General features: G+C 42.3%; 1 protein-coding gene across 1 annotated transcript; it reads right to left on the bottom strand.

The window, feature by feature from the left end:
- Nucleotides 1-1,428: 1,428 nt before the first annotated feature.
- On the bottom strand, nt 1,429-14,395 carry ercc6 (excision repair cross-complementation group 6; the record flags this gene model as incomplete). Its single annotated transcript, XM_083898170.1, has 21 exons — nt 1,429-2,396; nt 2,483-2,561; nt 2,655-2,823; nt 2,917-3,513; nt 3,608-3,753; nt 4,273-4,367; nt 4,449-4,568; nt 4,994-5,104; nt 5,432-5,650; nt 6,269-6,364; nt 6,796-6,912; nt 8,719-8,895; nt 9,039-9,209; nt 9,416-9,551; nt 10,357-10,515; nt 11,045-11,176; nt 12,473-13,190; nt 13,298-13,415; nt 13,563-13,683; nt 13,875-14,103; nt 14,200-14,395. The coding sequence occupies 21 exons, from the start codon at nt 14,393-14,395 to the stop codon at nt 1,950-1,952; spliced, it is 4,353 nt and encodes a 1,450-aa protein (XP_083754296.1). The 3' UTR covers nt 1,429-1,949.
- Between the last annotated feature and the right edge of the window lie 721 nt (nt 14,396-15,116).

Here is a 15,116-nt window from a genome sequence, read left to right as displayed (position 1 = left end):
CTGGTGTGCGCGCGTATGTGTGTGTGTGTGAGGGAGAGAGAGAATAAAACAGAAAGAAAAAGAGGACAAAAAGAGGAAAGAGAGAGATAAAAAAAAAAAGAGTGGGATATGAGGGAGAGATATACACCAGGGTGGCAAACGGCAGTTTCTGCTCCGGTGCCAAAAAAATTCATCACAAGTGATTGTTATTCCAGAGTCAGGCATATTCCCTAACCATAAACACGCGCACACATACTCGCCGCACTTTTTTTTTATTTGGTTCTTTCATATATTAAAAAAAGGAGGATGACTGCTTTTGGGTTTTAGATTGACTGTCGGGCGGGTTAATTGCTCGTCAGGGTGTGTTAGGGGGTCCACTTTACAAGGGGTTGCGCATGTTGAACACTCACAAGGCCAAATTTTTGATTTTGTTCACAGCAAGGGGTCCTGCGATTTATTACGCTTCCTCAGATAAATGATGTGCTGCGGGACCCTTTCAATTAGTTTTAAAGCGCATCTGGGACGAAAGAGCGCAGACGCCATGCGTCTCTGAGGTGGAGGCAAAATGAGGCTTCGAGAAGCAGCTGAAATTTAGAAGAGGAGTGCGGGATTGAACTAAACCACATAAAGTGCAGAAAATCCCTTCTAATGGCGCGTAATTGGTTCTGTAATATCATTACAGGCGGATAATGGCCAGTTACAGGGCCCCGCGCTATTAAGGGTTTCCCTGGCGTGCAGCGTTTATGTTATTAAAGGGGGAATATAATGATATTTTAGTTATTAAATGCGCGTAATTAATTTATGCACCACTGAAAATAAAGTTGTTATTATGACCTCGGTGAGGTGCGTGGAGAAAATTGAAATCAAATAACGGTTGATAACTTTATCCCAATATCTGGTCTAGACAACTCTGACAAGAGTGCAGGCCTGAAGTGTGTGTGTGTGTGTGTGCGTGCGTGCGTGTGTGTCTCCTGTCAGCGCCTTTCCTCTCCTCCCTCTGATGATTACTGAAATGAATAAATGAAATAACACCGTCTCATCTCCACTGGTTACAATTATACAACTTTTTTAAGGTTTTAGGTCCCACTGCAACATGATTACAACAGTTCTCTTTTTTTCCCTCCACACTCAAATAAAACTCTGGAATGATCTCTTTGAGTTAGCATCATCTTTTAATATAAGAAATTAAATTAAACGTCAATGTTCTATTGTTCCCTGCACCGTTACCAGTAAATACTGACGTTTGCCACAATTTATCATTTACTTTTACTTCTTTGACTCTATATTCCTAATCTGTAATTCACAGACAACAGGAACATACTGGCAGCTTTTAAGATTTATTGCATAAAACGTATGCAGGTCACCTCAGTGAATTTCACGTTGTTCTCGTACATCTATAAAACATGCACCTACATAACTCCCTCCCAACAATAATAGTGAATTAACAAATACTTTAAGGTTTACAGTTTAAGAAAAGTCAGTCATGATAAAAAAAATCCACCAACCCTGAGGTGATTTTGGTCATATTTACACACAATGGCATGTGATGAGTTGAGATTTTTGGAAAGTAAACGTATGATGGAGTGAATCAGAACTACACGGTTATACAGATTTAACTTAAAAAAAAGTGGAAGTGGATTCAAGTATAAAGAAGTACATTCAACAGAAACTCATAACAAAGTGAAATAAATTAGTCATTGCAATTCTCAGTAAATAGATCATTAACTCATGTGTTAATCAGCTTAACCAGACAGTCCATTACACAGTAAACTGGCTTCATCAATAACAATCTTCAACACACTAAGTATCCATTTGATCCTGGTGTGGCTGATGTAGTTTTTTTTGCATTTGTATACAGCTCTTCATTTGACGTACGCTGACAAAGATATCATTTGCTTGCACACGACACGGCTCGTGTGTTCATACGAATCACAGTCGAGTCTTTTGCTTCTCTTTCATGTGCGATTCATTCACTGGAAGTGCTCCTTCAGTTTCCACCTCCCCTCCTGACCTGAAGTCCTATGGAAGTCACAGATGCTCCTGAGCAGCTCTCTGAAGACAGGCGCCTGTTCCTTGGTGAGTCTTGGTTGGAAATACTCCAGCACCTCCTGAGTCGTGGCCTGTCCGTCCACGGTGGCCTGGAAGGCTACAAAGCTGCGCAGATCGGCCAGCAGCTCGTCGTGCTGGGTGGGCGGAGCTGGTGGGGAGCTCCTTCCCGGAGCGCCGGAGACCTCCTCGTCTTCCTCTTCTTCTCTCTGGCCCGAGGGCACACTGAGGTGATTGCGGGCTCTAATCTTGGCCAGCAGGGAGGAGGAGGAGAGTGGGGTGGCGTTCGAGCCGCTCTCAGAGCACTCCCCACTGAAGAGAGCTCCTGAACCGGGCTTCTTTGAAACCGATTTTTTTACGACAGCAGCATCCTGAGGGGAGAAGCAGATTGAATCATCATCACGTTACAAATGCGTACGACACACAGAACATGTTTTATTAATAAGGATTCTGTTACTTTGCATTTAGTGGACACAGGGGCAGATTGAACAGACGGTGCGGCCAGGAGAGAATTCTTCTTTTGACCAAAACGTTTTCTGAGTAAGCAAACAGAAAAAAATTGAGGTGTATTCATTTTGTCAACTGAGAACAGTAGAGCTGCCAATGCCAGTGCAGGAGTGACTGTGTACCTTGCAGGTGGAGGAGGCGGTCTACTAAAGGACTTCCTACATTGCTGGCGAGAAACCTTAAGAGCTTTCAGGGCATCTTTAGCCACCCTGTTGGCTTCTGCCTCCACAAGAACGTAGTCAGGGTTGGAGGACTCGATGATGGAGTCATGCTGCATTACACTGTGGATCCCTGAAGAAAAACAACAACAACAACAACATTGTCTGATTGTTTACCACAATATGTGCTTTAACAGTCGAGGCTGGTGAACAAACAAAACCTCACCAGATTTCTTGAAGAGCTTCGCTAAGACATAATCGTCTGATTTATTCTTGTCTCCCGGGCCGTTGTCTTCATTCTCCGCTTTATTAAAGGTCTTTTTCTTCACCAAGTGGGAGATGCGTTCGCCTTCGAAGCGAGCGTCGTGAGATCGTTTGCGTTTCTTGTGTTTGTGTTTGGTGGAGTTGGCCGAGTCACAGTGCTTCCTCTTCTCCCGGTGTTTCTGTGGACTCGTCAAAGAGGCAGAGTCTCCGTGTCTGCTAGAGTTTGAGTTCTTGACGTCTGCTTTGGCTGCAGCCCACTCTCTGTTATTTTGTCCTGTGCGCTGCATATTGGTTGAGATATCCGGGTTTACATCCACACCATTCTGGTTGGTGCTTTGACTTCCTGCCGGGACTTTGAGTTTACCCTGAGAGGTTGTACTGCACAGAGAGGGAGTTCCATCCCTTAATGCAGTCATGTTAGCTGAGGAGTGTCTGCTGTCTGCAGCGGTTTCACTCCAGGTAGCTGAGGAGTGTTTACGTGCATGACTGCCATGGTTCAATGTGTGTGATGGCTTTGGTCTCTCTGATTTCTTAGGTGCCTTGACATCAGAACCTGTACCTGTTAGTGAGGAAAAAACAAAGTCTGGTGAATTATTTTCTGTGGGATATATATATACACTTCATTAATGTTGTGGCTATTTATCTCTACAAACCTGCAAATATGGCGCTGGTCTCTGTTCCCTGAGCCCCATCGGGGTCAGTCAGGGTGAAGAGTTCATAGATGTCGTTTGATTTAAAGAACCGTCTTTGTTTGGGGTCCTTCAGAACCCGATTGGTCAGAAACTGTTTGAAGATTTGCCTGGACAAACAAGATATAAAATACAGAATTAGATGCCTGTGTATAATTTGGCATTTTACCTCAGCAGGCAACTTTAATCCTTGTGCCACCACAGAGTAGTTTAGCTGATGGATGAGAAAATTAGTTAACCGCACAACTGTAGGTATCAAAATAGAATCCCTGCAGTTCCTCCAACTTGCTTTCTGAAAGCACTTTGCAGACACAAACCAAACAGAGCGATGGTTTAGAAGTCCTAGATTGGCCATTTAATGATGCAGGAAAGCTTTTCAATTACTGAGAACTGGGATAGTGCGTGTACAACAGTGATGTGAGCAATTAGTCATGTCAATGAACATGGTTACCAATATTCATGAATGTGTTAAGTCAATGGAAAGGCAAATAAAATGGAAGAATGGGTGAGAGAAAGCACAAAAGCCAGCAAAGGATTTATTTAAATCTCTCCTTTCCTATTAAGTTCTGTGATTAAATGTGAAACACGTGTACGTAGGCAAAACAAACATGAAAACAGCGTTCGCCGACCTGTGGTAGATTTTCTCCTCAATAGTCCCTGCAGTCAGCAGTCTGTAAATCGTCACTTGCTGCGTCTGACCAATCCTCCACGCTCTTTCTCTTGCCTGCAAACAACACAAATTAATTTAAATATAAAACCTTAAATCCCACCAAATAAAATTGTAATTATTGTGAGTGTGTCTGACCTGTGTGTCAGTACTGGGGTTCCAGTCTGGGTCATAGATGAGGACTCGGTTGGCTCCTGTCAGATTGACTCCCAGACCTCCAACTTTTGTGGTCAACAAGAAAACAAATATAGATTTATCCTGAAGGAAATAAAAGGCAAACGGAACAAAAGTCAGTTATTAATGAATAATAACTGTCCACAGTTTTATAATCAATTTGATTTGAACACTTAAGGGTCACATAACCACAGATATAAAGTGAATAAAACATTATTTTTGGTTACTTGAGCCTGCCCAGAGTAAAAACAAAATCAAGTTGATATTATACATCATAAAATTTGATTTTGAATTACATGGTAATTCCCTTGATTCAAATTGTTTTGCAGCGTTACAACATATGTGTATTTAAATACTGAGACAATAAGGATCTTTCTGTTTGAACAACAGATTGTCATCAATTAGTGTTTCCACCTCAGGGTGAGGAGGGTTTCACCAAGCATTTTCGTCCCTCAGGATAGGATTTTCATGGGAAACACTCAGAGCCATTAGGGATGACTAATCCTTACCTCGTTGTAGCGAGCGATGAGCGGCTGTCGGGAAGCGATCGTGGTAGTGCCGTCCATTTTCACGTACGTGTAGTTATTCTCCCTCACAAACACCTCCAAGATGTGCAACATCTGGAAAAGACAGCAGACAATAAACAGACAGTGAGCAAATGAAAGACAGAGAGAAGGAAAGAGGGGCTGAGGTTTGGATTATCGCTAAAAGGATTAGAGCAGATTAATATTACATGGACAGAGATACCGACAGGGAGGGTCTCAGGTTTCCTCTGAGGTATAATCTCATTGGTATTGACTGCAACAGCTGGGGCCTCTCTCTCTCTCACACTCCCCTCCCTCACACACATGGTTTACAAGCACATGGACTGTAGTTAGCCAGAAAACACACACAAACACACAGTATGTGCGTGTTACAGTGAATCAGAGCATTTTTTTTTTGCTGACCTGTCTTGACTGAGTGAAGAGCAGGACTCTGTGGTTCTGTTTAAACCAGAGACGCAGCAGCGACTCCACAACTATGAGTTTCCCCGAGCGTTTCCAAAACCCAAATTGTTCCTCCTCGGTCAGCTGGTCCTCTGGGATTCCCCTCAGTATCTTGGGGCCGCCCGAGAAAAGGTCGGGGTGGTTACAGATCTTACGGAGTGCTATCAAACCTGAAAATACCTAAACGGCACCAAAAAATATGAGAAAATGGAGGGAAGGTTAGTACTTTCATGGACACAAAACTGGTGTGAAAAGTTGATAGATTTTAGTGCATTTTATAGCATTACACCTTTAAACAAATAAACTCATTTACTTTAGCGTACAGGAAGGAGTTACATAATTTATTTACGGATAATAAAGGCTGTGTTCCTAGATGAAGGCCCAATGGTCACTGCATTAGTAATGGTGGTTAATGGACTGAGAGTGACCACTGAATATGTTTGTAAGGGTGTATGTGTGTGTGTTGTGGTGACTCCTAGCTCTCAAACCACATCCATTTGGTCAGTGGTGATAAATGGTCAAGTCTCTCTCCAGGGTCTGGCTAATGTGAGAAGACAAACTGCGCAACCCTCTTAAAGAGAGCGACTTAAAGAATACTAAAGTCACGCAGTTAGTAGTTAAACAAAATTAACATGGCAAAGAAATGTAAATGCCAATGGTTATCTCGCTGTACACAAGAGTGCACACACATATACAAAAATATCAAAACAGATCGGGAAGTAAAAATGAATAAGGAGTTTTGCCTCAACACACAGATGATGAAGCATAAATGAATCTCCTTTAACTATGAAAGCTTACCTGCATGTCTCCATTTAGTATCTGGTAGACCTCTTTGGAATCTAAGAAGCCCTGATACACCTGCCGCTGTTCTTCTGTTAATCTGCAAAACAGGACCTACACACACACACACAGGGAAGTGTAAACGTGCGAGAGTGTAATGAGAAGTGAGCATCCGTTTTAAAGCCCCTTGATGAAGTGCAGCGTGAAGAGGAGAAATTAGAGGGAAGCTTTGTGTTTTTGGGGCCACTGCTCTCCTCAGGGACTGACTTAATGAGCTGAAGTGGACTGAGGAGTCAACCAGCGTCAGCCACGAGGACAGACCAGAGACCAGCCACCTTAATGAATACCTGCTCCTTTTACTTTACTAGGACTTTATTAGCTGGCTTCACCTGACAGGGGCCACGCACATTCATCAAATACTCCTTAGACATGGCACATAAAGTCACATCCAATCAGATAAACACCTCCCCAGTCAAGAGATCCCGGCCCGAGAGGCTGTGCAACACTTAGAACAGGGTCAAATGTCTTCAGAGTGTGATGAATACCTGTTCATTTTTGTCAGGTAAGGAGAGGTTGGCCTTGACGTCTGCCTTCATCCTTCTGAGCAGGTAAGGATTTATGGTGTCCCTCAGCACACATGCACACTTAAACGCTGTCTGGACCTGGAAAAAAAATCAACAGCAGTTTGAGCGCACAAGCATCCGCTTTGAAACAAAGGCAGGATTCACATAAGAAGCTCTCACACCTGACAGCGAGCATGTTTCTTGAGGCATAGTTGTCGTTTAGCCCCCTCTTCTGCCTTCTATCATCACATCCCTTAAGACTGTCCCTCTCAGCAGAAAGAGCCATTAAACATTGATCGGAGTGCTGTCGGTCTCTCGGGACAGAGCCCTTCTCTTTCATCACTACTACTGCCTGGCTCCATAGGAAACAGAAGGGGAGCCTTAGAAACACTCAACCCCACCCCACGCTAGGAGCCCCACTGTAAATGACCTGCTACACTTTATCCAGAGTCAGTGCTAAGGTCCAGTTAGCCTTTAAACATTAACCCACTGGGGGTCCACAGAGAGATCAAAGACAGCCTCAACAAAGCTGGAGGGGACTATATCATGGTGGGATTTAGGGCTCAGTGGAGGTTAGTGTGGAAAAGGAGAGGAGGTCAACAGATGATCCAGGTATATCCCTGCACAAGCTGCTGAGTGGATTCACATGGGGGTGCAAATGCACGCTTCTTTAATTGATCCCGCATCCACATGCTCACCCAGCCCCACCCAAAAAACACACACATTTTTCACACACATCTGCTCATGCATACACAGGAACATCAGCCGAGGGCCTGTTTGCTGCCCTGACAATTTCAAGAGGAGAATAAGGCAGCAGAGCTTAGCCCTCTCTGACCATTTAATAACATTAATAATTAGTAAAGGTTTTTATTATCGACAGCGGAAGAAGCATCAATAGCCGGCTTAAATAATTAAATCCATACAGTCAGTGGGTTATTAACGATTGAACACTAATGACAAAGGGCTACAATTTAGCTCACTGGCTCTCCATTTTAGCCTCTCCCTCTCACACACACACTAGGGATCCACTGAAGTTCCTTTGCATGGACCTACATTATCCTGCACTGCACTTAATAGCTCTGTTGTTCCCCTCTCTTCTTCTGACCTGCTTCCATCTAGCTCTCAAAAATTGTGTGTACATGCATTTGTATGAATAGTGTCATCAAGTGACACTTTAGCCTCTCATTGCTCCCTCCCAATGCTACGCTTAGTATTTTATGGAGTTTCTATATTAAATGAAGATGCCATGTTGTTATGCATCTTATTTCTCGACTTTCTATTATTCACTGTGGACAACAGTGGAAATAAATCATGTTGCTTTTTTGGCCTATTTTTACTCTGACCTGTTTTTTCTTTTCAGCTTCAAAATTAAATTGAGATATGCACATTATACTTATTAGGTATCTTAGGTACTTATGTAGGTCATTACACCCATTATCCATAGCCATTATCTAATAAAAATATGTAAAAGTGACAGCACAGGTTTTTTTTAAATGAGGTTGTGTGAGGTATTGACATAAAATTTACGCTGACTTCGCCGAGCACACAGGCATTTTCATGAACCCACCTACTCTCACTGATAACATGGCTGCCATCAGGGACCAAAGGAGAAACAAATTTAGCCACTAAACAAAAGCTTTGCCAAACAAAATCTACTCCTGCTTAAGTTTACAATATCTTAAACACAGGTCTGCCTTTATCTCACTGATACACAGCCTTATTAATGCTTGAATGAGTTTGGAAACTACTGCAAATTAGTCCATATTGAGAAAATGAACACAGGAGCTGCTAAACTATTGCAAGTTGCGGCAAGTTTGTGCCTATTGGACTATGTGAGCTTAACCTTAGTGAGGTTAAGCTTCTTATTGTTCCTCATCACCTCCATAGTTGAAAAATATCCAGTACCTGCACAGGTGAAGCGTTGCTGTATCCTCCCATGGTGATTGGCACAGAGAACTGCTCCATGAACACAGGTAATGTCCCCAGTTTGCCGGGGAAGACAAAGTCAAACAGAGACCACAGCTCCTTTAAATTGTTCTGCATGGGGGAGCCCGACAGGATGAACCTGTGGGGAGTGCGAAACTGGAGAGAGAGAGGGAAGTTTATTTATTTTACAATATAATAATGAAAGGCAGTAAACGGCTTCTTTTCTTTGCCGTTACTGACTGAACCCTTCAGGTGCTGTGATTAAACCCAGTGTGTACATGAATGTGTGTTAATAGTACCTGTTTGCAAGCGGTGGTAACTCCAGCATTTGGATTCCTGATTTTATGGCCCTCATCCAGTATAATGTAGTGCCAGTCGTATCGCTGTAAGGTGTCTTGCAAATTTCTCACAGCTGAATATGAGGTAATTAGGATTCCGTGACATGATGCTATCTCTGGAATGAGCTTTTCCTGCAGCAGAACAGACACAGACATTCAGTGTATGTCTTTGCCTTGTCTCAAATATTGTGCTTTTAAGAGTTTCCATGTAGAACATCTCTGTCAATGTGTTTTGAGCAGGTTAGAGGGTAACACTGTACACACAGATCTCTAGTGCCCCCCAGAGGGAAAAACAATATTTATGAATTAGAAAATCCAGCATACAAACATGCATCTACCTTATTGCTGGTGAAGGAGCCAGTTTCGTGTAGAACAGCTACTCTGAAAGGCGGCCACCAGGTGTGAAACTCCTTCACCCACTGGTGCATGACTGTAGCTGGGCACACGATGACTGTAGGTCCAAGACCAACATACCTACAAACAAACACACATTTGAGACGCTATTCACAAAATTAATAAATCAGTCTTATATGAAAAAGTGTAAAAATAATAATAAAGGCTTTTAATAATTTATTAAAAGGGATAAAAGGGAAAATTGGATGCATTTTCTGTAATTATGAAACAGTAGACGTCTACTCTCCAAACACAAAGTCTATTTCTGCTGCACCATTCATTCTCTGAACCAAACAACTGAACCAAAGGAGGTGCATGACCACATGCTCAGCTCCTCTGTGACGATTTACAAGAGCTCTGTCAAACAAACACAAACACACACACAAACACAAAGAGACACTAATGGGCTGGTATGAACCTCTGCCTGGTGGAAGCTATTGATACTGGACCATAATTGAGTTTGCAAGCAATCAATTTGTGGGCGTCTGTAGCAGACAGAGTATTGACCATCAGCGAAGCTCCACCTCCTAAGTGCATGCGTGTCGTTTGTGCAGTACAAAAACAAATGACTTCCTCATGTTTTCCACGGTTGATTTGTTGCCCCACACCTGCTCCACATCCACTTTAAGAGTCCAAAATTCACTCTAAGTGTTCACGAGGACACTGACTCTGCTCAAACACACTCTTTCTCGCACACATACGCACACACATGCAGAGTGTCAGTGTTTCCTCTGATGCCTGCAGTAAGAAAGTGAAGAGTCTGATAATTGAAACATGTTTAATAATTCAGACGAACACTCTCAAGCAAATATCCACCTAATCAAATATTCATACCATACAGACACACAGTCTCTGGCCACAGTTTGTTTGCGTGTGTGTTGTGTACCTGTAGTTGGATCCTCTGGTCCTCAGTTTGCTGTAGCTCAGTCCAGCCAGGAAGCAGATGACCTGGATGGTTTTACCCAATCCCATCTCATCTCCCAGGATGCCACCTGCCTGCTGACAGTGAAGCTCCCACAGCCACCGCACACCTGTCTGCTGGTACCTGACAATGTGATGTACATGTATGCATGAACACATGCCAATAACAGAAACAATTGAACTTAAATTTGGATCAGCATTCTGTGTGAGCAAACTAATAGCTACCAAATGCTGCAATAATCTAAAAAGTTGGCTTGGAAGCAGAGAGTTAATTTCGTACAGCATTTAACCCAGTATTAGATTATTATTATAAATAAGTTGAGTTTAATTACTGTTTAATTAAAATTAGAATCTGGGTTCTCCTTTAACAACTCAGCTATACTAAAAGTGATCCCAGAGTTATTATTAAAAAAGTTTTCAAACAGACAAAATTAGTTTTACCAGTGATCACTGGTGACCTATTACAAAAAGTAAATAGATGAGGTTTATAGTGTCTTGCTCAAACAATGTTTATTTTATTAGTGTCATTTCATCATACATGACTGCAAGAGTGGTGTAGTAATGTAGGGTAATATAATAATATGTAGAGTCTAATACACAGGTAATCTGTACATCTCTTGGTCATCATCTTTTAATCCTTGATTCAAACTTACTTGTAAAGTTTTTTCCACAGGAATCCGGGCACTTTGAAGCCTTCATCAAACTCTGCATCACTGTCATCCGTGAGCTCCTCACCTCTTTCCCTCTTCTCCTCTCTTTCCCGAAGTCGTTGTCGCCTCCACCGCCTATTGACACAATGATTACATATATTGTATTTACAGCACATCTAACTTTTAAACAGATTTTTATTATTATTATTTTACTGCGAAGATCTCAAAATTGGTGATAACAAACAAAAAAGTGTTATATATATATAAACCAGGTTTCCGTTTGGTTTTCTTCCTCTGTTGGTAAAAGAGTTGTGACATTTTTGACCCATTTATAGTACACTGCAATCCTTTTCCTGTAAGGTTTGATTACCTACAAATCTAAACAGGGTGGGTCATATATTTGAATCTACAGCACGGTGATATATTCTAAGTTGTCTACACAGGTGTATGGACAGTCTTTTAAGTTGTTGTTTTTTTTTTTTCTGTTGAGCGGTGGAACATCTACAACTAAAAGGGAAATGTAAAGGAGAACACTTTAATAGTGCAGGAGAGAGGGCAGTTAGAGGCACAGTCGTCATGCAGCAAATGAAGATTGATACAGACAATTAGTAGTGCGAGTTCCCCAGAAAGGTGTGAGGTGCAGAGGATAAGAATCCATCTTCATTTGGGCCTGGTCCTGTCACCCTGCCACGAAAACTGGTCCTTTAGCTGGGCCTAGGAGACCACACTCTCTAATTAAGTCAAGACTAAGCATTGGTTCAGTTAATTACACTTTTCTGCCCCCACTCCACCCCACCACCCAACTACAAATACCACCAGCTCTAATAATATCATTCCTCATGTAAGCTTGCCTTACCGTCCATGCCATGTCTATGCTGTTGAATTGACATTCAATCAATGTAGTGTAGAAAAAGGACACATGCCAACACAATTTATTTGGCAGCTATAAATATGAAATCTCATTAGGGCAGCTCTTCCATTAATTTGAGCATTAGAGTGGGTGAGTGTATAAAACCATGTGCAGGAGGATAATTAGGCCAGTGTGAGAGCTGAGAGAGAAGAAGAGCGGGGAGTGAATTTGCTTAGTCAAGAAACAGCTGCCAATCTCATCTGGGATTAACTCGCCTTCTGCACTATGGAGCCAGCAGGATACAACTGCTTGTCTCTCTAAGCAAACTGGGAATAACAATAGCACATTTGCACTGCTGCTATTACAAATGAGACGCAGCGTTAAAGGTACAATCTAGTGTTCATAATTTATAGACATTTTTTTAGAAGACTTACAGATGAAAACTTTTTCCATTTTTGCATTCGACCACTATTCCAAGTAGAAACCTTCTCTGTACAAACGGAATACAGTCAACAAACATTTTATTTGGCTTAATTTTTGTTTAAGTCAGGGCTAACAAGCAGCAAGAGCAGGGTCATTACCTTATTCGCTGTCTGTAGTATTCCACATCTCCATCGTCCTTGAATCTTGTCTGTTTACCTTTGGAAACCTCCTCTTCATCTGAACTCTCGGGGCAGTATTCTTCCTCACTGTCCTCCTTTTTCTTGCCTTTCTTCTTTGTTCTCCCTTCAGTTTTTCTTTTGTATGGTTTTAACTCATAGTCTTCTTCATCATCCTCCCCAAACCCCTCCTCCATGGCTTCTCTGTCCTCTTCATCAGGATCTACAACTTCATCAGAGGGCAGGTACTCTGACCCATCACTTTCAGTCTCATCTCCCTCTGTATGAAGCTTCCTCTTTCTTTTAGAGAGTTGAGGCTCAACCTTAGCCCGAGCTTTGGGATGAGCCTTCAGAGCAGTTATCTGGAGCTTCCGCATGCGTTTCTTTAATTTTTTATCCTTGGGAGAAGAAATATATCTTTTGGTTTTTACCGTGGACCCCTTTGCAGGACTGAGTCCCGAGGGCTTCTTCTTCTTTAAAGGAGGAACTTTTTTCCTCTCCGTAGCCAACTTGGCCTGGTCATTCAGGTACTGGTCAAAGGCCGAATTCTCAACAAGCATCACTTTCCGAGGCTCCTTCTTTTCCTCTTTCTGAGGGATTCGGGTTCCAAAAGGAGTCATGTGACCTTTCCGGATAAGCTCCTCCCATTCTGTTTCCTGAGCTGGCATGAGCATGCTGCCAAGTGTGGATGGCCCAGCTTCTGACACAACACACAGAGAGATACACAGGCTTAGATACAGAACTCTAGTGGAAATTCAGTTCTGGTTTTGACTTTTTAAAATTACAGTTTTACAAATTACAATTCACCTTCCTCTTCTTCATCATCCTCAGCCAGAAGCTCAGCTTCAACCCTTTGGGTGTCCTCTCCTCCAAGAATGGCCTGAAGTCGCTTCTGTTTCGCTCTAACTTTCTTCAGTTGTTTTTCCTAAATTAAAAAGATCCAATCATCACAGTTACAGTCATGATCAATATATACTGTAATGTATGTACCACCACAAGCCAAAGGAAGTAGAAGAAGAAAAAAACGTATATAACATTACAATGTTAATGTGTGTAATGTGTAGAATCTTACCTTATTTTCTTTCTGTCGTTTGACAGATTCAATCTTTCTACTGATATCTTTGCTGGAAGCAGCGTAGGGAGAGAGCTGTTCAATAATCTTGTTAACTTGTCTCAGCGATAACGTAACAGACCTGAAACACACATTGTTAAAGGAAATTTTATGAGATTTTACTTGGTAATGACTTTTAAATCACAAAACAAAAATGTTTCCATTCTGACTGTTAGAATAGGAAGTGATTTATAGTTATAATTTTGACATTGCCAAGAGTAGCATGATCTATAAATTAGGAGTATAGCTGTTACTGCACTTATTGTCTTTTACCTGACATCATCGAGCACAGACTGATACTCCTTCGCAGCCTCAGCTTTAGCAGCAGCCTCACTGGCCTCCTGTATTGCCTCATCCACCTGCTGCAGGACACCTTGCTCAAGGATGTCATGATCATACACAGCAACACCAAGGCCTTGAAGTTCATCTGCTCCTGAGCTGGCACTAGCTGCTTGGATACGCTGCCGGTCGATCTGCAACAAGGCCCCAGATTTCTTGCCAGCTACACCAAAGACAGCAACACGTGTTAAACATAAAATCTTAAGCAAGTCGGATTCACAATATTTACTCTGTGAGCGCAGAGTGCTGCTTTGCTCACCACTGTTGCTTTCTCCAGGTCCACTGTTGGCAGGATAGGCTGCAGCTGCCTCAGAGCCCTGAGTGGTTTCAGGGAAAGAGCAGCCTCCTGATCCTCCTGGAGATCCATCCTCCTCTGTCCCTCCTGGGGTGAGGGCAGCACTGGCTGGGCTGGAGAATGAGGAGGGTATCTGGTCCTCTGAACCCTCTACAGGCATAGTTGTCAGACAGTGGGGTCATTCAGATGTTATTAGAGGCTGCAGGAAGACCCCCTGTCCACTCTGAGCCCCTATCCATAAGAGACACAAGGACTGGATCAGAGACTGCCATGCATCGCCACTTAACCAACAAAAGTTTAAAAGTTAACTTACCCTACACTCAATAGTAATTATGTGCAACTGGTCAACTGCTTGTTAATGAAAATAGTTAACATCAAATTACATGACCTGACAAATGCAAATACAAATGACTAATGCATTTAAGCGCAAGTTTAAAATGATGAAGATGACAAAGATAAGAAACCAAGTATCAGAATGGGGACGAAAGGCTGGCTCATGGTTGTTAGGTCATATGGGGGTAATTCTTAACGTTTTAGTAACTGCTGATCTACTGGGAAATTAAACACAACGTCTATACAGTTTACAGAGAATGGTCTGGAAAGAGAAAATATCCAGTAATTCCTAAAAAAAATCCTCGTTTCAACCGAGATATGCAAAGGACAATCTCTGCACGCTCATGACACAACACTTTTAGCAGCCGATGAGTGTATTTAATTAACATTGCGTAGTGTTTCTTTCACATGTAACTTTCCCCTCAAGTGCCGAATCGGAAGCTAACTTCAGCGTTGTTGTGTTGAAATACCTTGGGAACATTGCACCTGTTGTATTGTGTTGCTTACATTGCACATTTTGTTGTACTGGCTCTGTTATCCATTATAAT

Source organism: Microchirus variegatus, assembly GCF_963457635.1.
Source record: "Microchirus variegatus genome assembly, chromosome: 11".
NCBI lineage: Eukaryota > Metazoa > Chordata > Actinopteri > Pleuronectiformes > Soleidae > Microchirus > Microchirus variegatus.
The sequence above is the reverse complement of the archived record's forward strand: the minus strand, read 5'-3'. Positions and strand labels throughout refer to the sequence as shown.